Consider the following 24,778-nt stretch of genomic DNA (forward strand, 5'->3'; position numbering starts at 1 on the left):
GGGCTCCAGCACGATCACGTCGGCCGAACATGGAAACAAAGAGGTTTCTACAGTGTTTGAGTTTTGACTGTGCTTATCTATAGTTTGAAGTGGGCTGGGCTGTAAAGAAAAATAAAGGCAACGTGAAGTATTTACTTGCACCAATTAAGAATTAAATCTAACAGCAATCGTTGTAGAGTCGAGTTTTGTTGCCACGGAAACCCTGCTGTAAATCAAATCCGGAGTTTTTGAGAGTTGTATTAACTTTATACATAATAAGAAGTAAGGAAACATGTTTTCAGGCGCTTTATTTTACAAGAACAGCCAATGAAGCCCCACTGGACCCCAAATCCAACAAGGTGCACCGTGTACTTCTTATAAAAATGGTATCCGACTCGGTGTAGAAGATATTACGAACACCTTTTTTTTTACAATGTAGGCGGCCAGGTGAATTCAGGGGGAAGCAATAACCCCAGCTTGATTTCAGCTTTTACATAAACTTTAGCCACAAGGGCATGGAAAGAGGAGAGGGGAGGATGTAAGAGCCTTTTGGCCGACTAACTATAGCAGATTTTTACAAAAAGAAAAAAAGAGAAGAAACTCAGTAGTAGGAAGACAGTCCTCATATTTTATAAGCTTAAATCTACGTCTCAGTGCATTGGGATGTAAACTTCAACCTGCCTTGTAAATTCAATATAGAAAGCAGTGATGGAGGACAGATTGAAATATGGAAACAGACAGAGCCAGTCCATCTGAGGAATATGAGTTGTTAAGAGCCACAGGAGCCACTGATGCATGTTATGGGAGTCTGCTGCTTGATAGGCACAGTCCACATATACTAAGATTTTCTAGCAGGTTTTTATGTCAGGGAGTTGAAATGGGTCAGAATCAGACGGATTGATACCAATTAGCATCAACCGTCTACGTAAATGGACCCTAACAGGGGGCTGGCGTGAGGAGTGAGTGGAAATGAGTGACTGTCTCGGCACTTTGCACCCCCTAGAAAAACAAGAAGAGGAAATATTTTCAGGCAGTAACAGACAATGAAAGAAAATAAAAATAAAAGCACAATTCACTTATGGCAGATTTTCCTTCTTGGGCACTTCCTAAGCTTTCTACAAACGTCAATCACTACACTACACTTTGGCTGAGGGGTGGGGGGGGTTGTCAAGTAATAAAACATGTCGTGGTTTATGTTTCGATTCAGTTTGAAGCCGAAATTTCGTTTCTACTACAGAAAGATCAGGATATGAGAATAAAAGGAGGATAGAATAAGTGGTTTCAGAACGATGCCAGAGAAAGGGTCATGCGTCACATGGGGCAGACCACTGATTGGTGGAATCGTAACAAACAAGTGGTACGATTGGTTCACAGTCATCCAATCCTCTCCTGACATTATCATGACAAGAGGTGACCGAGCGTTTTCCATCAAGTCGCCAGAGGAACTCAGGCTCCTGGAATCTTTATGATCACAATCTATTTTCTGCCTTTAGCTTCTGCCATTTCACATTTGACTTTATAATCTATTGTACCTTAAACCTTTAACCCTGTCCACTTTAATGCTTCCATGTTATGTTCTATTTATCCTTCAGTATTCCGTTGCTCTGTGAAGCACTTTGTAACTTTTGTTTTGAAAGGTGACACAGAAATAAAGATAATATTCTGTGTTTATGCTCCGATCTTTAAAAATTGCCGTTAGTTACGATGGCTTCACTGAGCAGCTGACCTCGCACACCGACACGCAGAATTCAAAGACAGGCGTCTGTGCGAGAGGGGCTTTGATGGTAAGTGAGATGAAAAACAAAGAAGCAGAGCAGTATTACATTGATATGTCTTTGAGTTTCATTTCACTGCATTTGACTAGGCCTATCATCCTCTATCCGGCAGGAGCCCCTGTGTTAATCTGTTTTCTTCTCTTCAGGATCCTTCTCTCCCAAATCCTCCTCGTCCTCCTCGTTCTCTCCTTCTTCTGGGCCCTCCAGTTCAGCGGCGCGTTGCCTTTCCTCCTCCTCGTCCTCCTCGTCCTCTTCCTCATCAGTCAGACCTTCCCTCTTGAGCGCATCTATGTCATCCGAACCATCGTCCGACTCAGCTGTGCAGATGCCGTAGCACATCAGGCTAATTACGCCCAGCGGTAGGCCGAACAGGAAGCAGCCCAGCAGCGGAGAGCTGCGAAACACTGACTGTTGGAGAGGAGACGAAGAAAAGGACAAAACGCGTCAGGATGGGAGGAGACAAAAAGGTAAGTTCAACAGGAAAATATTAAAATGATGGTAGAGAGAGATTGGTTAGAACAATATGTGAGCTTCCTTTCACAATTCACTCATTAGCAGAAGAAATTTACTCTGACATGTGTAAGAACAAGATCTCTGGTGTAAATATACAAATGCAATTAAAACCATTTTATCTGAAAACATTAAAATCACTGAAAATCTTGTCTTGTTCCAGTCTGGCAAGTGCCCAGCAGGCTCCAAACCTCAGCACTGGATTCACTACGTGCTTATTTTCTAATTTACTGCAAATTTGTTTGGTAGACCTCACAACTAAAGTTAAAAAATGACTCACCACCAGGCTGGGGTGTGTTAAAGCTGTGATGACAGGGATTACATAGCTGTATATATCACTGATATTTTGCTTTGTGGTCCACACCTCTCGCACGGTCTTTTTAATAGAGGACTGTTTTCACATGGTCGTAAAAACAACTGACCCGTCAGAGGTTTGTGAGTCCAAATAAAGACCTGGACAAAATCAATGTGTTACAATAAAATCGCTGCAATGAGGGGATCCACTCAAAGAGGAGAAATCAAACCAAGCGTAGAGTTCAGCTTTGAATCTACACTGGCTTGTTAGCTGTGCTGCTCCTCTCATTTAATTAAAATCTTTCTGTGCGGAGTTTGCATGTTCTCCCCGGGTCTGTGTGGGTTTACTCCTGCTTCCTCCCACAGTCCAAACACGCAGTTAATTGGAGACTCTAAATTGCCCGAAGGTGTGAATTGTTTGTCTTTGTATGTCAGCCCTGCGATACGCTGGCCACCTATCCAGGGTGTACGCCGGCTCTCGCCCTAATGTCGCCTGGGATTGGCTCCGGCTCCCCTGCAACCCTCAAAGGATAAGTGGTATAGATAATGGATGGAGGGATGTTGGCATCTAAACTCTTAACCAAGAGACATGAAGACACCGGAGCACATTTCAATGAGCCTTGAGGTTTTGCCTCTTCTTTAACTTCACAGTAATAAATAATGATAAAGCAAAAACAACAATGAGCTGACATGAATACATTGTCATTGCTGAATCGATGAAGAACAGGAGCACAGGTTCGTGTCTGGTGCTCTGGGCAAAATATAATGAAGTTGCCATGTGCAGGCTCCCATGTGCACAGTAAATAATGAGTACCTACAGGAAACAGGATGCACACACTGCCTCCACCGTGAGGAAATAGGGGTTAACAGGGGCCCACATTTCTCATGAGTCATTCCAGCTCTGACCTTCTTTCTTAAGTTCACACATTTAACAACAAAAACATAAATAGTTTATCTCAATATCGGTTATTCCTTTCAGCCTGTTCAGCACAGCGGAGCGAGCGTATGACTATTTAATAAACGTCTCACATCTCGCTCAACAGCCAAAGTCCAAAAATCGTGCTTAGGGGCAGATCGAAAAATATTTATGGAAAAAAAAAAAGAAATCGCATACAGGCTTTTATGTTTCTATTAGAGATGCTATGTTTTAATCATTCATTTATTCATTCATTTGCATTATGCCATTAAAGTCGCATTAAAGCCAGTGTGTTCAGATGGCAGGTCGCAAATCATTTGCAGGAACACGGACAGGCAGTAATACTTTGGTATAATTAAATCTATGTCATATAATTGCAGGAAGTCTGTATTATGTTGTACTGTTTGTGTTCTCACTTGTACTGTGCTGAGTTTTAACCTTTCAGCCGTATTACTTTGCCTCAGCAAAGATTTCCGAGTGAGCCGTGTAAGAATGCCGCAGGTTAGGGTTAAAGAACACAAATATCTCAGTATGAAGAAGAGGAGCCATGTGTGAAGAAGACATCAACAAACTAAGAATGAAAACGAGATCTGTTTGCTGTAAACAAACTTTTGAATTTTTGACTTTATATCCTTCCTCCTTCACGCTCTAGCCAGACGCCACCCCTCGTCTGAATGCACCAGATATTGCACTGTTGCTGTGAAGCGTTTGGCCATGACTGTTAATGTCTGAAAACAACTATACTGTGAGTGTGCTGAGAGTAAATCACCACCACCTCACCGAGTTTAAATCGTCAATGTTGTTGACATTGTTATTTACTACATGTATATTGTAAATTTAACTTGGCATCAGCTTAGAAGCCCTAAGGGTCCGCACGTAGTAAATGGAAGTGTCAGGATGTGAAATAGAGTAAAAGCACAGAGCCAACAGGTTGTTCTGGAGCTGATCTGTCGCCTGGTCGTGATTGAAAGCGCCTCTCATTCACATCCATGTCATGAGCCTGCATAGAAAATTTAACATTTTTATGCTGCTGCAAAAACCCACCATCTCTCAGCTCCTGTGGGCAAAACAACAGCCGAGCCACTGAAGGACAACTTTGCAAGTTCTGCTTTAAATGATCTCGGTGACGAATGAGTCATCTGGCCTTAATATAGCAGGATACATCAGAGACAATGTACCTAGAAGGGAGTACTCGACCACAGCTTCTGTCTGCCATTGAGCTGAGAAGGAGAGAAATATTCATGCTCCCTCCAGTCATTGCCACAGGAAGAGGGATGGTAATTGCTGGTGCTCTGTGAAGCTAGATGAGGTGGAGATGGGGAAGCTATGCTAACACAGCTGGCTATGAGCCATTGCGCCTAATGTGGCTGCTCCGTCATGCACCTGTCAGATGTGCATTTAGATACGACTCCAGGGGGCGAGGTGATGGCTGCTGCCTATCTGCTTTGTCCCGTGTCACTGTGAGCAAGACGCTAAATTTAGAGAGAATAGCATCTGCTTTTTCTTACAGGTGTAAGACAAGCCGGACGTCCGTGGATTCCTACTTTTGTGCAGTTGAAATGAATAAAAATTAAATATATACAAGTGCTATTCTTCTACTGTCAAACCTCATCTGACAGCAAAAGAATGAAAACATTTTAATGAAAGTATTTCACTGTGCTTCGAGGTGAAGTATCAGACGTCACGCCACCTTCCATGTCTCTCTGTAAAATAAGTAATTCTCAGTTCTCAACGTCTCAGGGACATTGTTAAGGGCAGGGATTAGCTTCAACCTTGGTTACAGTGCAACTGTGCCAACTGAGCTTCATTACAACTCAGCCATATTTACATTCCTAGCACACCCTTGGTGAAGTAAACACCAGCTCTTCCAAAAGAACCAGCTACTTAGAGTAAAAGTGGGAGGAAAAGCAATGTCAGCCTCCTGACCCTCTCCTCCTCCCTCATCACTCGACCGTCTCCTACTCTGACGCCCGTTTCTCTGCCCTCATTCCGTGTTTACTGCCTGCACTGCATATTCTCACTCGCACACCGAGTCCACTCCTCTGGATGCTGTTTATCTCCCAGAGGAAACGTGCAGGGCGCTCATGCATTTGTTCTGTTGGGAGCAGGCTGCACATATATAGTATTTACCCTAAATGACAAACACAGTCAAGGTGAGGCATGGTGTGGTGGTTCAGCAGTGTCGTAATAACAAATGGTTTCATAACAGAGGTTAAGGGAGACGTGTATTTCATCCCAGCTGTGTAGTAGGTCAGCACTGACAGAGCCACAGAGAATCATCACCATAACGTTTCTCTCACCTCTGCAAAACATATTTGTCATAGTTGTCTCATTGTTTTCGTTTTACAAGCTGCAAATTCCGTGTTGCTCCCTCTCGCTGCTGTCATCAAGGGTTTCAAAGCTAAAGGCTCTGTACATTGAGGCCTATGCAAAGTCAGCAATTAGCTCTTTAATACAGTGGAGAATTTAGCAGCTAAAAAGCCAGATATTCCCCTCAGGAGGTGGTGGAGAACAAAGGGGAAATAAAAAGTGGGAAGAAAAGCAACTCCATATTAATGTTATGTTGCTAGGTGTATTCCCACATCAGCTTTATAGTAGCTGGTGGAGAACAAAACAGAGCTTTAAATACTGAATCTAAATTTGTCATATGGTTAGAAAAGCTTTGCTGTGTTGAATGTTATGTTGCTAGGTGTGTTCCCACATCAGCTTTATATGCAAGTGATGTGTTTACAGCTTGTTGTGGCTAAAGAACCACATGGACCTGTACAAATAACTTCATAAGATTCAGATTGATTTGTGTTCAACTAGTTCGTATTCATGTTTTGTTGATTTGCACTTATAATATAAACTAAATATATATATATAAAAAAATATATCATCCCCTGGTGACCCTAACTTTACGTATAATTGCCCTTGTGAACCATGAATTCTCATCGACTTACCATAATGGTGGATCTGGCATCAAAGGCCACACGTTTGATCCTCTGAATGAAGCCATCACCTCCATATGCCTGCAGGGAGACAGATCGTTTAATGGAGACAGAGGAGCTGCTATTTCAAGTCTCCCCCAGTTTTATATTCACCACCTGTATAGCACACATGCAGGGTTACATCCATTCTTCAGTTCGACATCTACAATTAGTTGAGGACAATCCCTAAACAGCTAAACAATTGTCAACATGTCAATAAAACACTTCTAATAATTTAAGTCTCAGGTGTCCAGTCATGTGTTCAGTGCATCCCAGACATTTTAAATATTATTTCATTAACCGCTTCCCCGCACAAAAGTACCCGGTGTGTTCACTGTCCAGCAGTTCTGCTCAGTCTGAGCTCATTTTCTGGCAAAAGCACCTGGACAGTCGATGAGTGATCTGTCCTGATGCTAATTCATCAGCATGGCCAATTAGTGAGCTCTGACCAAGCAGGACGTCTGTGAAGGAGCTGAGGGTGCGCATGAGATGAGTTTCGTTGAAGCAGCTGTTGCACCGACCTACGCTGTGCTCAGACTGCATAAGTAGATTTTTTTTTAATAGCATGTTGCTTGAGTCCTCTTTTAATTGCAAAAGAGAAAAGGACAAAGGACTTGAAAAAGTGAAGATGGCCTTTGTGCCGCAAGAGCAGATAGTGTGGAATATATTTTAACTCCTTAAAAAACTGCTAGAGAAGTTCCACAGCCTGTCAACTCTTTCCTCCTCTGGCTGGTTCATGCGTGGCTAAACACGTCATCTCTGTACCTGTTCGTGCTTTTTCTGCCCGTTATGGAAGATTTTTTTAAATTCTGCAGTTTTGGTCATGTGTGTGGAAAAAATTCAGCTCGCTGCGTTTCTCTAGAAAAAGAAGAACTCCCTCAAAATCCAACAACACCTAGAATTTTATTTAATGTATTAAATGTATTGCCAGACATGATGTGAAGAAGCTGAGGCTGTCCAGACTTTGGCTGGAGGGAAAGATGCAGAAACATGGAGGTTTCGGTGGCTGTTTATACGGTGGGAGGTGGTTTGTTTTGCGAAGCGAAAAATAGCCCAGACCTTTCGTGGAAAAAAAAAAAAAAGGACAGGACCTCTGGCTGTTTGGCTTACGGTTTCATACATCTGGTGTAGCGTAGTGCTGTGCACGGAATAAAGCGAAGGCATCTCTTTTCCAGATTAGTCGACGCACACTATAATACTGAGTCATGTACTAATCTCGGTGTTTGATTTAGAGGACAGAATTATTGCAGTTAATCTGTTCAGAGGGGACAGTAATATAAAATCTAAACATGTAAGGGGAGATTGGAAAAATACCTCATGTGGTGAAAACATCTTCAGCGAAGAACTTAAAATGTAATGCAACATGCTAGATTAATGGAGACCACCGGTGTGATTACAACGGAACAGCACCAGGGGATGGGGGGAGAGGGCCGCACTGAGCTGCATGTGTGCACAGAAAGCAGGGAGGAGGTAGGAGAGGATTTCGACCTGTGCAGAACCGTTCAAAACGCCGCTGATGAACTGGACCAGCTGCTCCATGGTCTCAATCGGCTCACTGGGCAGGAAGTACTGCTCGTTGGATGTGTTGAGGATGATAACGGAGGGCACCGTCACCTCGCTGAGAAAAAAAAACAACAACAGGAAACACGTTTTTAAATGTTTTTAACCTTCGCACCGTGCACATTATCAAAGTGCATCATTAGATGGTAACAAATAGTAGTTTCTTAAAGAACAAATTGTTACACAGAGAATACAACAATGAGATAAGCAAACCCTTTGTGCTCAGAGCAACATAACTTTTCCCATGGGCATTCTTTCAAAGAGAGGATTTCAGTTTTTTTTTTTTTCTTCCAAGAGGAGAAAGGAAAAATGCGATGCAGCCTGGCCTATTTCAGAGTGGCATTTCTTCTATCTTATATGCAAACAGTGTGCAACTCAGGGGCTTTAAGGGTCTGTGCCGGTCACGGTTAAAGAGACCTTTACAAATTACAGCTGACAAGTGAATCGTGAGGAGTCCAAAGGAAAGCTTTCCTGCATCCATGCTGAGACACCTACAAAACATACACAAAGAGGCCCAGTGATCCAGTGAGCTCTCAGCAGCCCGCTAATTTCCACAAATCAGCTGAGGAATGACAAGCCTCAGCGAGATAACAAACAAGGTCATATAAACAAGCCATCCCTCTTTCACATGTCTCACACAACACCAAAGCGTGGCTTAGATAAAGTATCCCGGTGCTTTGATACACACACAGGCACACAGACACTCCATCACGGCGCTGCACCCTCACATCCCCGCCGTGTTACTCAGCCCGGCAACAAATTGCACACACACGCACACGTATCCATCACCGTCCCGACTCGCCACCCAGCTGCGACCAGGAGTGCAACTGCACTACACCTCACTGCTCGGTCCAGATGAGATTTGCAATAATGTACAGTTTATATACACACACATGCATATACAGACACATTATGAATGCCTGCGTCCATCTGACATTCAGCCTACTCCGACCAGATGGCAACCATTTGAAGTAAATATGGATTAGCCTGTTCACCTCTGTGAGTGGAGACTGCTGGGGGTCTGCTGCCCGTAATGAAGGGTCATATACAGGACTCCATAGAGTTACAGCTGGCAGAAGGCTCACATTTTATAACCTTGCAGAAAACAGCTGCCACACAGAGAGGGTTATTTTGTTTTATCACAAATGTGGCTGGATCATAGATTGATTGTAAAGATGGCGCCTCCACTTCCTCACACTCTCTAGAAATTAAGCCAAAAAAAACAACAACTAACACCCTGGATAGAAACGTCACCATTAGGGGGTGGAGCCACAGTATGGTCCATCAGCAGTCTCAGCTGTCAATCGTGATGTTTGACCCTGTTTAAAAACATGTGACTCATTAAAACCAGATTTTAAGGAAAAGGGAATATTAGAAAATGAATGTCACTAACATGAAGGAGGTGGGGTTAATGACCTGGAAATCTTTTCAAAACTAAACCCTGTAAAATCTTTTGAATGAATTTAAAAATAGTTCCCCCCGTAGTTTTCTTTGTCTTTGTTCGTATTTTTTCTACTTATTAGCGGGACCACAGCTCATTATCAACGGTTCATTATTTCTTTTTGCGCCGCTTTTATTTCACTTTCTGCTACCTGAAGCATTTTCTAAGCTTTAATTATTGCAAGAGGACTTAATTAAAAACTGTAAACTGTGATAATGATTATCACAGTGTTTTCCAGGAAACCAATTCTGAAAGCATCAGTTGAAACTCTGAAAAAGACCCTGATTATTTTTTTTTTCATAAAAACACATTAAAAACTGAAAAACAATAGACTTTGCAATTGGCATATGTTGTATAGTGAAAATTATTTCCACAGTAAAATTATTAGAGCTTCCACAAAAGCCGGTTAATAAATGAAATGAGCTAATTTTGGCGTTGATGTTTGTGGTCGTTCACCTTCTGTGACTCAAGTGTTCCTCCACACACAAACTTTCCAGTGAGCTCACATCACTTTTACTTTCTCACAGCGCACAATGGATTCTCTATAAAGGGTTAGCTATAATCCTACATTCAAACAGAGGCAGCCTTGGACTTAAGAGTGGTGCTCATGTTGTTTGTGTGTGTTTGTGTATGTATTCATGTGTCTATGTGCCTCTGGTGTAAGCAGGGGCAGCCTTACGCCAGACAGACCGCTGCCAGAACACAGTAATCGCTGTGATGACAGAAAGAGGGATAACAAGCCATCAGATTTATTTCCATGGCCGTCCTGAGGGAGGGGATTAGTGGACATTGACAGGCCAGGATTTCATTCCTCAAAGGAGGGCAATTAATCCTTTGCTACAGCGGCCAAATTCAGTCCTGTAAAACCCGGAGAGATACATATTGTATGTACTCATTCAAAATTAGGAAGGCTAATCATCCCTTTCAACCTTACATGTAAACATCGCCTGTCTCGTTTCGGCCGTGCTCCACGGGTATGTTCACCGAATGTAGTTTTCAAATACAACTGTTCTCACTGACACTCGCTTTTAATTACACCAGAACTTAGTAGCCCAAGTCTGCTATAATCTCCCTCATGCAAACAACAACATGCTCAAATTAAAATAACATCCTGCAGCGGTCTATTACCCTCCCAGATCGTCACACAAACACAAACACAACATTATACAAAAGACACACATAATTAGACGTAGTGCGTCGGTAGACACAAAGCAGACATGCCAACTGCCACAGCCCTGCTGGACTGTAACACTAGCCGGGCTCTGTCTAATTAAGAAGTGTGGGATGTCAGTAGAAGGGCCACTCTAAGTATGACACCCCAACAGTCAGCCTCAGCCTGGGCGTGAGGCTACTGCAGTGGAGTCTTGCTGAATCATTAGTGCTGCTCTTTGGCAAACTATTAAAACACACGAGCGTTATAGATTTAATCCATGCACAGCCTTATCTGAAATGTCTCCTTATATTCCTCTCTATCCTTCACACGAGCAGATTTGCAAGATGTTGTTGTTTTTTCTTCAAATGCTTGCGCGTGTGTGTGTGTGTGCGATGCCAAGAGCACTAAAAGAGAAATGACAGTCTGCCCGGGTAATTGACTTCTCAACAAGAGAGCATCTTTAATGGCGGAGGCAGGCATTACAAGTCAGCGCAGACAGAAGGTAACGTGAGGTAGGAGAATGACATGAGAAGAGAGAGGGAGGCTTGAAATGAGACACTTACCCCATAATGAGGCTGTTAATGTAGTCATTCCCATCCATGTGGCCAAACTGGAAGTCTCTGGAGGTGCAAGACAAATCAGTGGCATGAGAAAGCGAAACGGTGCATCAAAAAACAACACACAATGGAGTAAAATGAGCAGCCCCCCCCCCCCGTCTCTGTGGACTGCATAACCTAGAACAAACTGGGACACAAAAAAAAAAAACTCTGCACAATAGGACACAAATATGAAACCGCACTGAATGGAAATCGTGTGTGCTCGCCGCGGAAAGCCTGGGATCACTTTTGTCTATCCCCCAAAGCTCCGTCACATGCCGTCTCCGGTTTCTCCTCATCTTTTCCAGCACAGGAAAAGACTCAGGTGATTTATCTAAACGATAAGGCAGGAGGAGGAATTCAATTTATATCTCATTGTACTGCACTGTGTCTGAGCAGAGTGCACTGTGGGAAAGACTAGAGGAGGGGGTTACACAAGTCCAGGGAAGCCAGTGACTTCCACTGAATGACTGATTACCGGGGCCTGTACATACAGAACCTATCATATTCATATTGAATCATAGCAGCATCTAGCACATGTGTCTCCTGGGTGCTGAAGAGCAGAGCCTGTGCTTATTTCAATGACGATATATACATTATATATCATATATATATATATATATATATCATATATATATATATTATAAATCTAAAATAATTCGGTGTCATGAGATATAAATTATAGACTAGAGAAGTGCTTTATGAATGCAGACAACAGCTCAGACTGGGAATAAAGTTCATCAAAAAGTCAGCTTGTAACTTTCGCTCTGAAGACGGCGGCGCTGTGAGTTACAGATCAGAATTAGTTGGAAAATTATCAACATGCCAAAAGTGATGGGGGGGGGGGGGGGGTTGAGACTGAGGCAAAACATGTATGATTTAAAAAATTCCATTTAACTTTATTATTAATACTTTGCCAATTCAACAACTCCCCGTAAATCCATCCTCCCACTTCCTTGGCTGCTCAGCTCAGTTGGACAACAACTGTACAAACTGATGGAAAGAATGTGCACCACGTTTTTTTAGACAGTTGCTCATAGATTTTGCAACAAGAGCCGATTTTGCCAATGCATTAAAATAGTCCCCCTGGAAATGAATAAGTGCCCATTTCATTTAACCCTTCATTAACCCTATTAAGTTTATATTCACTCTTTATTCAGCTCCATTTTGATCCAACAACATGGAGAAATACCTGGTCCTCCTGCTTCACTGTGTTCTCCAGCTGTTTTCTAACTGTGTCTGCTGATGAAACAACATTCAGTTCATCAGATGAGAGTAAAGTTTGAGGCCATATGATGAAAACAATAAGCTAAAGCTCTGTAGAGATGAGGGGAAATGATAAGTTGGGATGTTATTAAAAAAGAGGTGCCACACATGTAGAAGACAAAGACGATGTGAACTTGGAAAGTCTGAAAATGGCTTCAGTCGTTAATCAGTCGTAAATGTAAAACTGTTAATGACTTCAGCTTTACGATGTTTGAAATGTTTAAAAAAAAAGGCAGCTCATGTACTCGTTGCTGTAAGTCAAGAATTATTCATGGGAAGAAAAGTTGTGAGTCAAAGGGTTCAGTTCGTGAGGAACCGGCTGACGGGATTCTTCCCTGATAAAGATTCATGTCCAGTCTTGCACCAACCTTCTGTGTGTTCACACATATGGTGCATAAACGTCAAGACAGTAATGACTCGTGCAGAATTTCAGCCAAGTTCACACCCAACAACTGACAAAAACAGACTTTCCCACACGTACAATCTGACATGTTGGCATGTGCCCCCCTACCCCCCTTCTCTCACTCACACACACACACGCACACACGCTAACTCCCCTCTCAGATCTGAGATTTGCATTCACCGCTCTGTCAAAAACGCTACAAATGGTGGGTGAGCTAAATACCACGACATTTATTACTGCATCAAAAGGCGTCGGCTCATTCAAATGTCAGTCACCACCTATAATCTGTTCGACTGTGCTGCCTCCGCCCACCACCGGGGGCGACAGCCGAGACGGGGACTTGTAATTTTAAGTACCGTTTAGGTGTGTCAGAACACTGCAGGCAGCTCTGATCTCAGCGGGGATCTCAAACTCAAACGTCTTCACACAAAAAAAAGAAAGAAAGAAAACAGGACGGTGTAGTGTGAAGGATAGTAGCCTAATTGATGATAGGGATCTGTGTGATTCAATCAGCCCTAATGGGAACGCCTGCAGAGGAAGAAAACGCTTTGATCATTGCAGTTTGAGATACAGCAATTTATCAGATGAACCAAAATGGTGAATGAAAGGGGAGCAGCGAGGAATTTAAGCTCAACACAATGAAAATGTGATGCATTCTTTTGTATTAATGGTTATGAGGAAAAGCCTCTTGTTGCGTGATCAGGGGTGCGGGTCACATTCAGAACAGCAACCTGAGCGATGATTTGAATTCAAGTCACTTCAGCAGAGGACATGTTTACACTGGGCTCTCTCGCTGAACGATAACCTACCAGCTGTGCTCACTAAATCATCCTGACCACTTACATCATCACTTTGTGCCTTAAATGTCAGCTGGTAGCGAAAATGGCCCCACCGTAGTTACGGAAATACTCAATCTAAATGCATTTCCTGCGCTTCCACCTGGTGCCTTGTCAAATCAGGTCCTCTCCCGCGAGAGAACGGGTCGAACAAGACAGTACGCTACATAAACATCTCATCTCCGATTGTTATTGCACAACTGAAGTGGGAGAAAACAGAAAATTATGCATTGATACAAGCGGAGCTGAGTTTTTGACTGACAGCTGAAAAGAACACCTATATTTGGAAGCTGACATTCTGCATAATTACCTTTCAACTGAACCTCAACAAAAACAGACGTGCCCTGACAAAGGTAGAAACTTGCTTGAGAATAGAGAGGCAGCGTTCCCCAGTGAAAGCACCATCCCAGAATAAATGTATAAATTGGATATTCATCTTTGACCTCATCACATATCCATGCCTTACCTGTTAAAAAGCTCTCTGTACTCCTTCGCCACCCTCTGAATCAAGCCCTTTAATCTAAAAGCAAATGAGAAGAGAGTGAAATACCACATGAGTCGAACATTTTTTTTTTCGGCCGGGGGCTGCAATTTGTGGGAAGATCCAAACAATGACAGCGTGTCTTATCTTTATCTGAAAGCCGCACACTTAAGTACAACTATTGTGGCGAGCGTGGGAGTGTATGGGAGTAATCTACATGGAGCCGTGCTTTTTAATTTCAGTGCTCTTTGTACCTGCCGCTCTTCTCTGTGGGGTCCTTCTCATCGATGACTGCGATCGCCACCAATTTGCCTGGGGTGAGCAGACAGGGATTACAAATCACAGTCAGACGCACAAAAAGAGGGAGAGAAGACAATGGGAGGCAGATAAGAGGCTCCGGAGGAGACGCATCACCTCTCGACGGGAACAGAGAGCTCTTTATTCTTTCATCGCATTGAACTCGCTTCGGCTTTTTCAACTTGGTTGAACAGGAAACAAGTGGTCACTTTCTGGTAGAGGAGCTATTCTGGTGCCACACAAAACCCATGACATGACAAATAGGTCCACTTAAATAAAAACAAAAAACTTGCACAACTTAAAAGGTCTGTTGTTCAGACTTGCATGATTTGAGGCAAGAAACCCCTCGTTGCTCGGTTGGGAGTGCCAGTCTGCCCCCTGGTGGTCAGTCCCGGCGGTTGTATAGCAAGGTTAATGTTAGGTGAAGACAGACGACAGCTTGGCACCATGAAGGGAAAATAGTTTACGTACATCTAGTGGGCCAGAGTGGAAAAGGAAGATGCAGTTAATCCTTGAAAGGATTATAGCTTCTGTAATGGACAATATGTACCTCAACATGGCTGCATACGTTTGTGGTTATTGGGAATAAAAGGGAAAAATGTTTATTTACTGGTTTTCTTTCTACATTATTTCACTGCAGTGGCTCTTCATGCGAATACAACCTGTCGAAATGTGCATAGTTAATTCTGTGGATTCTAACTCAGATTCCACTGTTGATGCAGCTCAATTTACTACAGTCTTGGATAATCAGGATTGCATAATCATTATTGTCAGGAAAGAGCCACTCTGCTTTCCTATAGAACATTTAGTATAAATCAACCCATTTGTTTTCAATGTTTTGGGGGAAAATGACAATTCAAGGTTAAAAAAAAGTTAAATTATTGAAAATTAACCATTTATTCATGCTTTTGAGATCCGTTGGTTCAGTACGAACAACATTTGGGTTGTCAGGATGTTATAAATACCAATAAACTACTGAAATATTTATGCATTTTCACCTTTGCTGCAAATCACTCGATTTACTCCCTCTCTCTGCATTTACTGTCTTCATTACTGCTGTCAAATAATCAGTCCAGGATCAGTATCAGACTGAAGATCTTGCTTCATGGTTTGACCTCAGAATACATTTCTGAATCACCGAGTGCTCTCCAGCTTCATGCCTTTAAAAGCATTAAGCCTAGAAGCTCAACTTCTTCTAGTAAAAGCTTAAAGAAGGAGCTATTAGCTTTTGTGAGGAGATGTAATAAAATTTACAAGGATGCAGGAGAGTAGAGCATAGGAGGAGCGAGACAAAGCTCCAGTTGCCTGATCAACAAACAAAGGACCTGATGACCTCCGACAGTGACCGAGCTAAAAATTTCAAGAACCATGTATTATTCGTTTTGCTCTGAAGTCTAAAAGGCAAAGTACCTCAGGCATTTTTAATACTATTGATCGTCTTATAAACTCTGTCATTTTTAATCAGGCTGGATCCTGTAAGTTTTTAAACTTTTTAATTTATAAAGTAAATGAGATTATATCAAAGATCAAGGCTCCACGTCTTCTATTAATGCCCCTTGTCCCAATCGTTACTCTCCCAAAACACATTTATAGACATTGTGTCTCACCTCAAACGATCATCTGTAGATATTAAACCTCCTGAATTCATCCACAGCGTATTAGATGCCATCGCCCCCTGGTTTCTCACTGTAATTAAACTGTCACTTTCCTCTGCTGGTGTCCTTGACGATGTAAAAAACTGGCATAGGCCCAGACTTTTAAAGAGTAACAGCAATAAAAACCTCATATTATTAGACCTGTCTGCAGCCTTTGTTACAACCAATCACAACATCATTACATTTCAAGACCAGGTTGGTTTATCTGTCTTAAAGTGGTTCAACTTCTACTTCTAGTTCTAAGTGCCAATGTTTTGTTTTGATGTGCCTCAGGGCTCAATTTCAGGACCAATTGTTTTTTATCCCTTTAGTGAGATAGCTCATTCAATAACATCGACTAGCATTCTACGCTAATGACACACATAGATTCCCAGGTAAAGTCTGGAACCCCCCCCCCATCAGCTCGTCCACCATAAAGGAACGTGAAAGTCAAATAAACAATAATACATCATACATGCTTTAATTTCCTTACGTTTTAATGACTCTCCTAACTGGCATAACTTGCCCCTTACTCTTATTTGTACATATATTTTTATGGGTTAGCTTCTGAAGATGTTTATTCCATTCCCCTTTCTCCTTTATCCTCATTATTATCCTATTAACAGCCTTCACATATTATATTTCCAGACATCTGCTCAATCATATTTTCTAATCATATACTGTTTATCCAGCTGAAATTGATCGATGACTATGTGTCTTGAGCAAAAGGGTTGTTCATCTTGTGACTATCAGACATACATAAAAGAATGTTTATTCTTATTTTTCTTTCAATTTGCTGCAAATCCTTCACTATTTAGCCCGAGGTATTTAAACATGGGCAAGAAGGACTTAAAATGTGTGTGACGGGGCTTTTACAGCATTAATGTCCCCAAGTAAATGAAATCTGATACTTGATTGAAAAGCCTGTAGAGACGAGTCTTTACACAGTTTTCACTAAGTCACTTTGATAGAAACTCTACCAAGTTGTTTCGACAGACCGAAGCCTCAGACTATGTCGTCTTTAATCAGTCAGACTAAATTAAGATGCTTTACTGACTATTTTAAATGCTACCCACACTCAGCAGTGAATTTGGCATAAATGGGTTAAAACTGAATGTAAGCAGCAACAAATGTGAGCAATATCCAACCGTCGAGGAGCACTGATCTCACTAAACTGCTCATAAAGAGGTAAAATACGGTAGCCAGCATTAGAAAGCTGAGCTTTCTCTGCACCCTGCATCAATTTACTGCTGTTTAAGAGACAGTTTGTATTTCAGTCTCGAGCTTAAATTTCCTGTGGGAGGAAAAGTGCACGTACATCTGAGCGAGTAGAGTAACACGGTCCATCTACGGGGGATGAAAAGTATTTTCTATCAAAGCCCAAATGCACAATTACATTTACTCATTTGATGGACGGTTTTATCCACAGCAACTTACAATACTAAAGCTTCAGTACAGTAGAAGACCTTGAAGTACATACTGTGGTAAATCTGCTCAGTACGTCAAAGTGCAGGAGATCAAGCAAAACATGCAACAAAGGAAGTGCAAGTTAGGAATGTGAAGTGGTTGGAGGTGTGAGGAGCGGGATGGAAGCCCATGAGACCAGCTCTAAAATGTTTGTCCTTTATCTTAAAGCCGGATATTTATGACTGGGAGGGTAAACATCAGGGGGGAAATGTTGGGAATGGGCTGGATGAAGCTATCAAAATGTACACTATTACTTTAAAAGCCCAAAGTATAAAAAAAAGGAAAGAGCAGAAATGAACATCTCATGGATGACAAACATGATGCATACGCCACCTGTTTCTCCAAGCTCATAGAGCGTGAAGCCATCGATCTGCAGGTACCCTTGGAAGCGCTCCTTGTTCACCCACGATGACAAACTACCATCCTCGTACTCTGCAACACGGAGAGAAAGAATCTTTCAGGAGAAGCACAAAACAGCCAATCGACATTCAGCACACAGTTTGTCTATATTAAAAGCAAAGCACAGCAGGGCATTGATGGCTGGACTGTAAGACTATCGCAGAGGTTAGCCCCTGAATGTTCTCTGGGGAATAAAGAGTGGGACACAAGCTGAGCATCTATAAACAGAGGTCAGCTAAACAACAATCAGAAATTATTTAGACAGGGGGGTTGCTTCTGGGTTAATAGCCAGGGAGGCTATTTATCTGGTTGTCAAAAAATAAAATAATTTCCATTCACAGTAGATGCTGTATTTTCTGGTACCATAATGCACCTCTCTTCAAAAAGGTAAGGTTATGGTTTGTAAATGAGTTTCTGCGTAGACGAACATTCACTTTCAGGGCACAGTTTTGGCAGATTTTTTACACATTTGGAGCAAATGCATAATTCAACAGGAAGAGAAAAAAAAAACAAAGTGCAACAAATAAATAAAAAATAAAGCAAAGTAAAATAATGGATTGCTTCCTGAATGTGAACCACATGTTGTTGCTCCCCTAACATCTGGAGGCAAAATGCAAACGGGAACCGGAGTCGGTCCCTGGAGGGACATAAACAGGGTGTAGAGAAGCTGCTTAAACAACACTGTTTTTCTCCGGCTGAGAGAGGCTACAGGATGCTCATAATTGATGTCAAATGTAGCCGAGACCTCATTATGACATGTTAATAAGTTATCATGACCTTTCTGCTACCATTACAGTGATTACAAGAACACTGATGACTTTTACATGGTTCTTAGGCTGCAGGGGCTGGGAGGAGCTGAGAGCATAATACCAAACATGACAACCTGGAACACTTTTAAAACCCCAAGGTCGTAAGCTTATGGTAGTAATAAAATCAAAATGACCTTAATGCAATGCAATCTATTTGCTGCTGCTGTGTGAAGGCAGAGCAGTGGAGTTGTTAAGACTGCTGACTCAGTAAATCTGCTAGACATTCCAGAGTGTTCTTTCCACAGATGTTCTTGCTTTATAGACAGCGTGCAGCTGCCCCGACACGCTTCTCCCAGAAGCAAGAGAGAGAGAGAGAGCTGAAGGCCCCATACTGGGATCGTACAGCCTGATGAACCTCTGCAACCGACTGATCCTGCTTCACCTTGAAACAAATTAGAGCTGCTCTCTTCCTGGGCGCCGGTCTCGCAAACTCCACGCAGCCCAACAGGAAACCTGTCAGCCCAGAGTTCACACAGCGGGAGACGAGAGAGAAAGATGAGGGGCAGGAGGGGGGAGTACAAACAGACAGTGGGCGGAGTGCAGATGATCCAGTGTCAGAGTTCTGAGCGGAGGGAGGAGGCAGCTCTGACACGTTTCAAGGATGAAGGTTAATGGCACAGGAGACCTCAGAGACGAGGAGAAACAGAGTGGAAACAAAAAAAGAGGGAGAAACGTAGAAGAGAGGGGCAGGACGAGGACGCCATCATCAAAGTTAACTGACACATTGCAAGTCTCCAAAGATAGATCGATGTATTTAACAGAGAGACACGATCTCCTGTCATTTCAATTACAGAGGTTTGGCTTGTTGCCGTTTTATTCTACACAACAGACGGCAATGAATATCAGTGATCCATTACAAGTGACCGAAACAAACAGCCAACTGGCTAATGGCCTTGAGAATGTGTACTAGTTTGTTTGAGGTTATACAGGCAGTAGTGTCAGCGCCAGGTGAATGTCTGGCAAAATAAACAAGTCAAGACCAACTAACCAGTATAATGATACAGAGAAATACAACACGTGACTAGTTCCTGTCTTTTTCATCCGCGTATCATCACACTGACCTCGTCGTCTTTGCCGAATCAGATAACCGTGAACACAGAGTGTGTGGCGTCACAAAATGTCACCTCTGTGTCATCACCTTTTTAAGTGTGATCTCATCCTGTCATCACATCGTGGCCTGTTTATTGGCCCGTCATTTAACGGCTCGCAATCCACATATGCAAAATAGTTCTGCCTCACAGCTGCGTACCTTTCCATACAAGGAGAGTCAAGGCCAGAGCCATGAACCACAAAAACACAAAACCTTATGAGGGTGTCTTTGTGTTACCTGGTGTGTATTAACACCCAGAAACATGTTTGAAGCCATCCGTGTTGGTGGGTGAAGCATTTGCAAGTAGCTTATTGTGTACTCTCACATTCACCCTAATTATTGTTCTGTTTTCTTGCAGCACAAACACGTGGCCCAGAAGAATTCATTGCACACACACAGTGATCAAAAACATCTTGGCTCTGGAAGCACAATAACAGTGCAAACCTGTGTAGCAATATGAAACTGAGGATTGGAGAATTAAATATGTATGAGCCTCTGCTCTGTATTATATTTTAACGGTGCTCTTCAGAAGGAATGCCGGTGTTTGTGATGTGCACTAAACCAATCAAAGCCGAACAACAATATGTCAAATATCATTTTACACAAAGTAAGAGGCCGGATTTGGACAGTGGGGCTTTGATCGATGGCAGGCCTTCTTTGAAAACACAACAAGACACATCTGAACATGAGGAGCAATAAATAAGTGCTGAATATATAAACATATATTAAGTAGAAAACAACCAACTGGGGGTGGGTGATAAAAGTTGCTTATATCCTGGGAACTGCCAGCATATGTATGTTATATATATATATAAAGTATAAGACATCAGTGTCATAATTATGTGTCATTGAGCAGAGATGCAAATGAATTCAGACGTTCAGCCAACAGACATTTGATAAAAGGTTTCTGATAGAACATCATGCAAAGGGAGTGTAATAAAAAAATTTAAAAAACACATAAGGTGCCTAAGCCTTATTTATTTCCTAATCCAACATCCAGACAGAGGATTTTCAGTGAGACCAGTCATCTGACAAACAAGGCACAGCACAGCTGGACAGAAGCCAGATGCTGCAGACCACAGATGGTGGAAAAGGAAGTCGAACTACTTTCTCTGACGCAGAGAAGAAACATTTCTTATCCCATCATTGGAGGTAAGAGCTTAATGAGCTCCAGTCCGATTATTTTTGCCTACAATGCCTCATAAGTGCTTTGCTTCTCCAATTTCTAGGCACTTGGAAGGGAAAGGAGAAATCCACCATGTGAGGAAGGGCACAGCCGTGTCATTTTGCCGCGCTGCTCCCCTTCTCAGTCCTTGACAAGCTTAATATGCTGTCACCATGGCAATGCAAGACATTTACCACATCCTCCGTATCAGGGTCCTGGAGGACTCTGCAGAGTGTGGAGTTTTTGTCATTAATGTCTACTGTGGTGAGCCTCGGCTGCTGCAGTTCTGGTGCAGGAAGCCCGCCTTCCATAATGGTCAGGTGGAACAGACAGATGTGAACTGGCAGACGGCGGCAGAGATTAATTTTGTTCTCCAGGTTCTACATCGTGCACCAAATCTACACAACAGCATTTACTGGGGGCCGTTTGTGTTGACTTTGTGCCTTGATGCTCTTCACTTCCGCTTCTGCCTCCCGTCTCAGGCCCAGAGCGGCAGCGAAATACAAGACATCATGGAAGAATGTGGTGAACTCACGTTGCTGCGGTGAAGAGCTTCAAATTGGAAAACAGAGAAAAAGTTGCTCCTCTAAACCTCATATGTCAAAAATGATTTTCTGATAATACTTGACGGCTGCTTCAGGGATTCATTTCTTGGCTTGGTCTGGCTCTTCATTCAGCTTCGGCTCCACACTGGTTTCTCTGGACTTAACTGTGGTCTATCACGCCCACGCTTGGCCAGTCCATCCACCCTGGGTTGCTATGTGAGTCCGCCCAAAGACAAACCACCACAACATCCCTGGACTCACCGCACACACAATAGTGGGCAGAGCCCTGGGTGTTTTATGATGGGCCAGGCACACCACAACTCAGTGTGGTGAGGAAAGATGAAAGACGAGCAGCGGGGGTGGGAAAGCTGAAGTAACACAGCTCCAGTTACAAGAGAAGAGACAGAGGAAACAGTGGATGGTGCTGCACCCTGCTGGCCACAAAAACTAACTTTTACACCAGACTAATTAAAGCAAAACAACTAGAAAATAGAAATACCCAATATTAAAGATGTTCAGAAATGAATACTTGTGAAAATGCTGTGTCAAGTACGCAAAACTATGTACCAATGCTTCTTCTCCACTCAAAACAGCAGCTGCTCTGTAATGCCACTGGCAAGTAGTGTTTTTAGAGCCATGAAGAAGAAGTGATTGCTGACATTTGAGCTCAGCTCCAGAAATTTGGAAATATCTCGCACTAGAAAGTCCCACAAGTAAAACGAGGGGCAGCACATAGGGTTACCAATTACAAGACCAGTGTAATGCAATGAGAGAAATCATCACTTCCATATAGAGTTGGTATCATACAGCTGTTGAAATACATTATATATATATAAGTTCTTTGTTTTTTTAATGAACTGGGATCAGATCGGATCGTCATCAGGAAATGTTATTGGAACATCTCGGCACAATACTCACCATCATAGGTGAAGTGGGCTCCGTCCTTAAAGACTACAACCGCAGGAAGCTCTGGCAAAGTTACCGACTGGTTAAAAGACAAAAATAAACATTTACAAACAAGTTCCATGAGTCATTGTCACTGTTTGAATGTGTGTTCACTTGCACAATATAACACATGGATACTGAAGTGGATAAATGATTATATGGTGACAATATGCAGCTTTACCTCAGGCAAGACTTCCTCTGAGGCGGAGAAGAAATAGGTATAGACAATGAGCTCAGAGGCTACATCGTTGTACTTCTCCTGCAAGGACAAACAGGTCGTTCAGCATCTACACAAAGACTTTCAATAAATCAGCGTCACAACAGCCGACTCACTACGAGGTGTTAAACACTCCTTCTTTGAAATATGTTACAAGAGCAGCGCCTCTATCACTCATTCAATACACAGTTTTAAAAGTGCTCTGAAGACGCTGGGTGCTTAGGACAAAAGAGCGATAATGGAATATGTCTGCGTGGTGTAAATGTTGCTCACTTTGAGGGGGGACTCCCCGCCGACGTACAGGAAAAGCACATCGTGTCGTTTCATCATGTGATCGAACATCTGCTTGCTCGGAAGTGCTCGGACTGCCGGTCTGGGGGAATAAAACCCACATCGGTTTGTTTATGTCAAATGATTTTTAAAATTTTAAATCAAGACAGCTCACAAGTTACACAGTAATGTCATGACTAGTGTGTGAAGTCCATGTGTGTGCTGCTGGCTCCCCCCAGTGGTGATTCCCCAACTTTCCATCCCCGGACTCGGAAATCAGAGCCAAGCGTTTGATGAACCCCTCTGTCACGGATCTAGCTTGATTTCCCTCAAGGAGGAGAAAATCTGTCGGGCTCAGTTGATACAGTGGCTTAAACTGGAGCATCAGAGGCAGAAATCCACTGAGCTATGAAACAAATATGGCCAGCATCAACACAGCTCACTTGGATGTGTCTCGCAGCACGTGTTCCTGGGAAAAAGGGGAAGTTCCACTAATTTGGCAGCGTCATGTCCCTTCTGTTTGAAGTGGTGACTGAACTGAAGTGTGACTTACCCCGACACCCTGTTCGCAAACTCCACAATATCATCTTTTGTCCTTGGTCCCTTGTAATTATAGGCGAGATCACCCTTTAACCTGAGACAGGAAGAAAACAAGAGTGAGAGGCTGATAATACCACTGTAAAATCATTCAGGACCTTTTATATTTCTCAGCAGTCATTACCTGCAGACTGATGACAGATTCATGGTTTGATTAATCGTTTAATCAGGCAAATACAAGCAGCTTCCTGTTTCTCAAAGGCAAACATTGGCTGATTTATATTCAACCAGTGGCCACTTTCCTCGTGTCTACCTCTGGGTAGGATCCTATTTCCACCAGAACAACCTGAATTATTCGTAGCCTGGATTTAACAAGGTGCTGGACTCATTCCTTAGAGATTCTCGCCCATTTGTCAGCTGCACATTCATGCAGGGAATTTCCGGTTCCACCACATCCCAAAGGTGCTCTACAGATGTGGTCTCATAGGCTGTGGCATTTAAACTCTGTTCAGCCGGTATTAAGAGGCCTAGTGCACACTAAGAAAGTGTTCCCCCCACACCGTCACACCCACACCAGCTGAAAGGCTTTAGGCAGGTTGGGTCTGAGGATTAATACTATCTGCATGTTGCAGCAGAAGTTGAGACTTCAAGTTTTTCTACAACTGTCCAGTTTTGGTGAGACACCACAGCCTCATCCTCTGTCTCCTCAAAAAGCTCAAAGAATGTTTTTTTCATACTCGACTCAAACACCAAAGACAGTTTCTGAGACACTCAAAGTAACAATCATCAAGTTGAAGTCATTTCGTGCATATTTCTTCCCCTTTCTGATGTTTGGAGTGAAAAACGTCTCTGCTTGTTTCCATGCACAGAGTTCCTGCCACAAAATCTCGACAAGCAGACAGTCACAAATTTTTTTAGCAGAGTTCAATCAATACGTTAGTTGGCCTTTCACAGACATATTGGTTCGTGCGTTTATGTTCGCTGATATGAAAACTTGTTTAAACAAATAAACAATGCAGAAAGGTGTATGTGAAATGTGCATTTATATCGTTACATGTTTATTTCTTTAATTCAACCTCTTCAACTTCGACATCTTCCCCAAAACACCTTAAAAACAAAAAAACAAATGACTTTCTCTAAATGAGTTCTAGCTGAGGAAATTGTCGCAGTCGAGCTCCTATACAACAAGCAGAATGCATTAAGGTTTCTACGGTTGCATCAGCC

The 24,778-nt window shown here is 42.6% G+C and overlaps 1 protein-coding gene across 1 annotated transcript in view; it reads right to left on the reverse strand.

The window, feature by feature from the left end:
- Positions 1-270: 270 nt before the first annotated feature.
- LOC109629742 (protein disulfide-isomerase TMX3) overlaps positions 271-24,778 on the reverse strand; it is a 28,394-nt gene continuing 3,886 nt past the window's right edge. Inside the window, exons 6-16 of the mRNA XM_020087603.2 lie at positions 23,571-23,651; positions 23,021-23,120; positions 22,712-22,789; positions 22,504-22,570; positions 17,911-18,009; positions 14,434-14,491; positions 14,165-14,218; positions 11,161-11,217; positions 7,932-8,061; positions 6,417-6,485; positions 271-2,162 (exon numbers count right to left, since the gene is read on the reverse strand). Coding sequence (XP_019943162.1) covers positions 1,878-2,162; positions 6,417-6,485; positions 7,932-8,061; positions 11,161-11,217; positions 14,165-14,218; positions 14,434-14,491; positions 17,911-18,009; positions 22,504-22,570; positions 22,712-22,789; positions 23,021-23,120; positions 23,571-23,651 — 1,078 coding nt within the window. The 3' untranslated portion in view covers positions 271-1,877. The remainder of the gene's footprint in view (positions 2,163-6,416; positions 6,486-7,931; positions 8,062-11,160; positions 11,218-14,164; positions 14,219-14,433; positions 14,492-17,910; positions 18,010-22,503; positions 22,571-22,711; positions 22,790-23,020; positions 23,121-23,570; positions 23,652-24,778) is intronic.

Source organism: Paralichthys olivaceus, chromosome 17 (assembly GCF_024713975.1).
Source record: "Paralichthys olivaceus isolate ysfri-2021 chromosome 17, ASM2471397v2, whole genome shotgun sequence".
Taxonomy (NCBI): Eukaryota; Metazoa; Chordata; class Actinopteri; order Pleuronectiformes; family Paralichthyidae; genus Paralichthys; species Paralichthys olivaceus.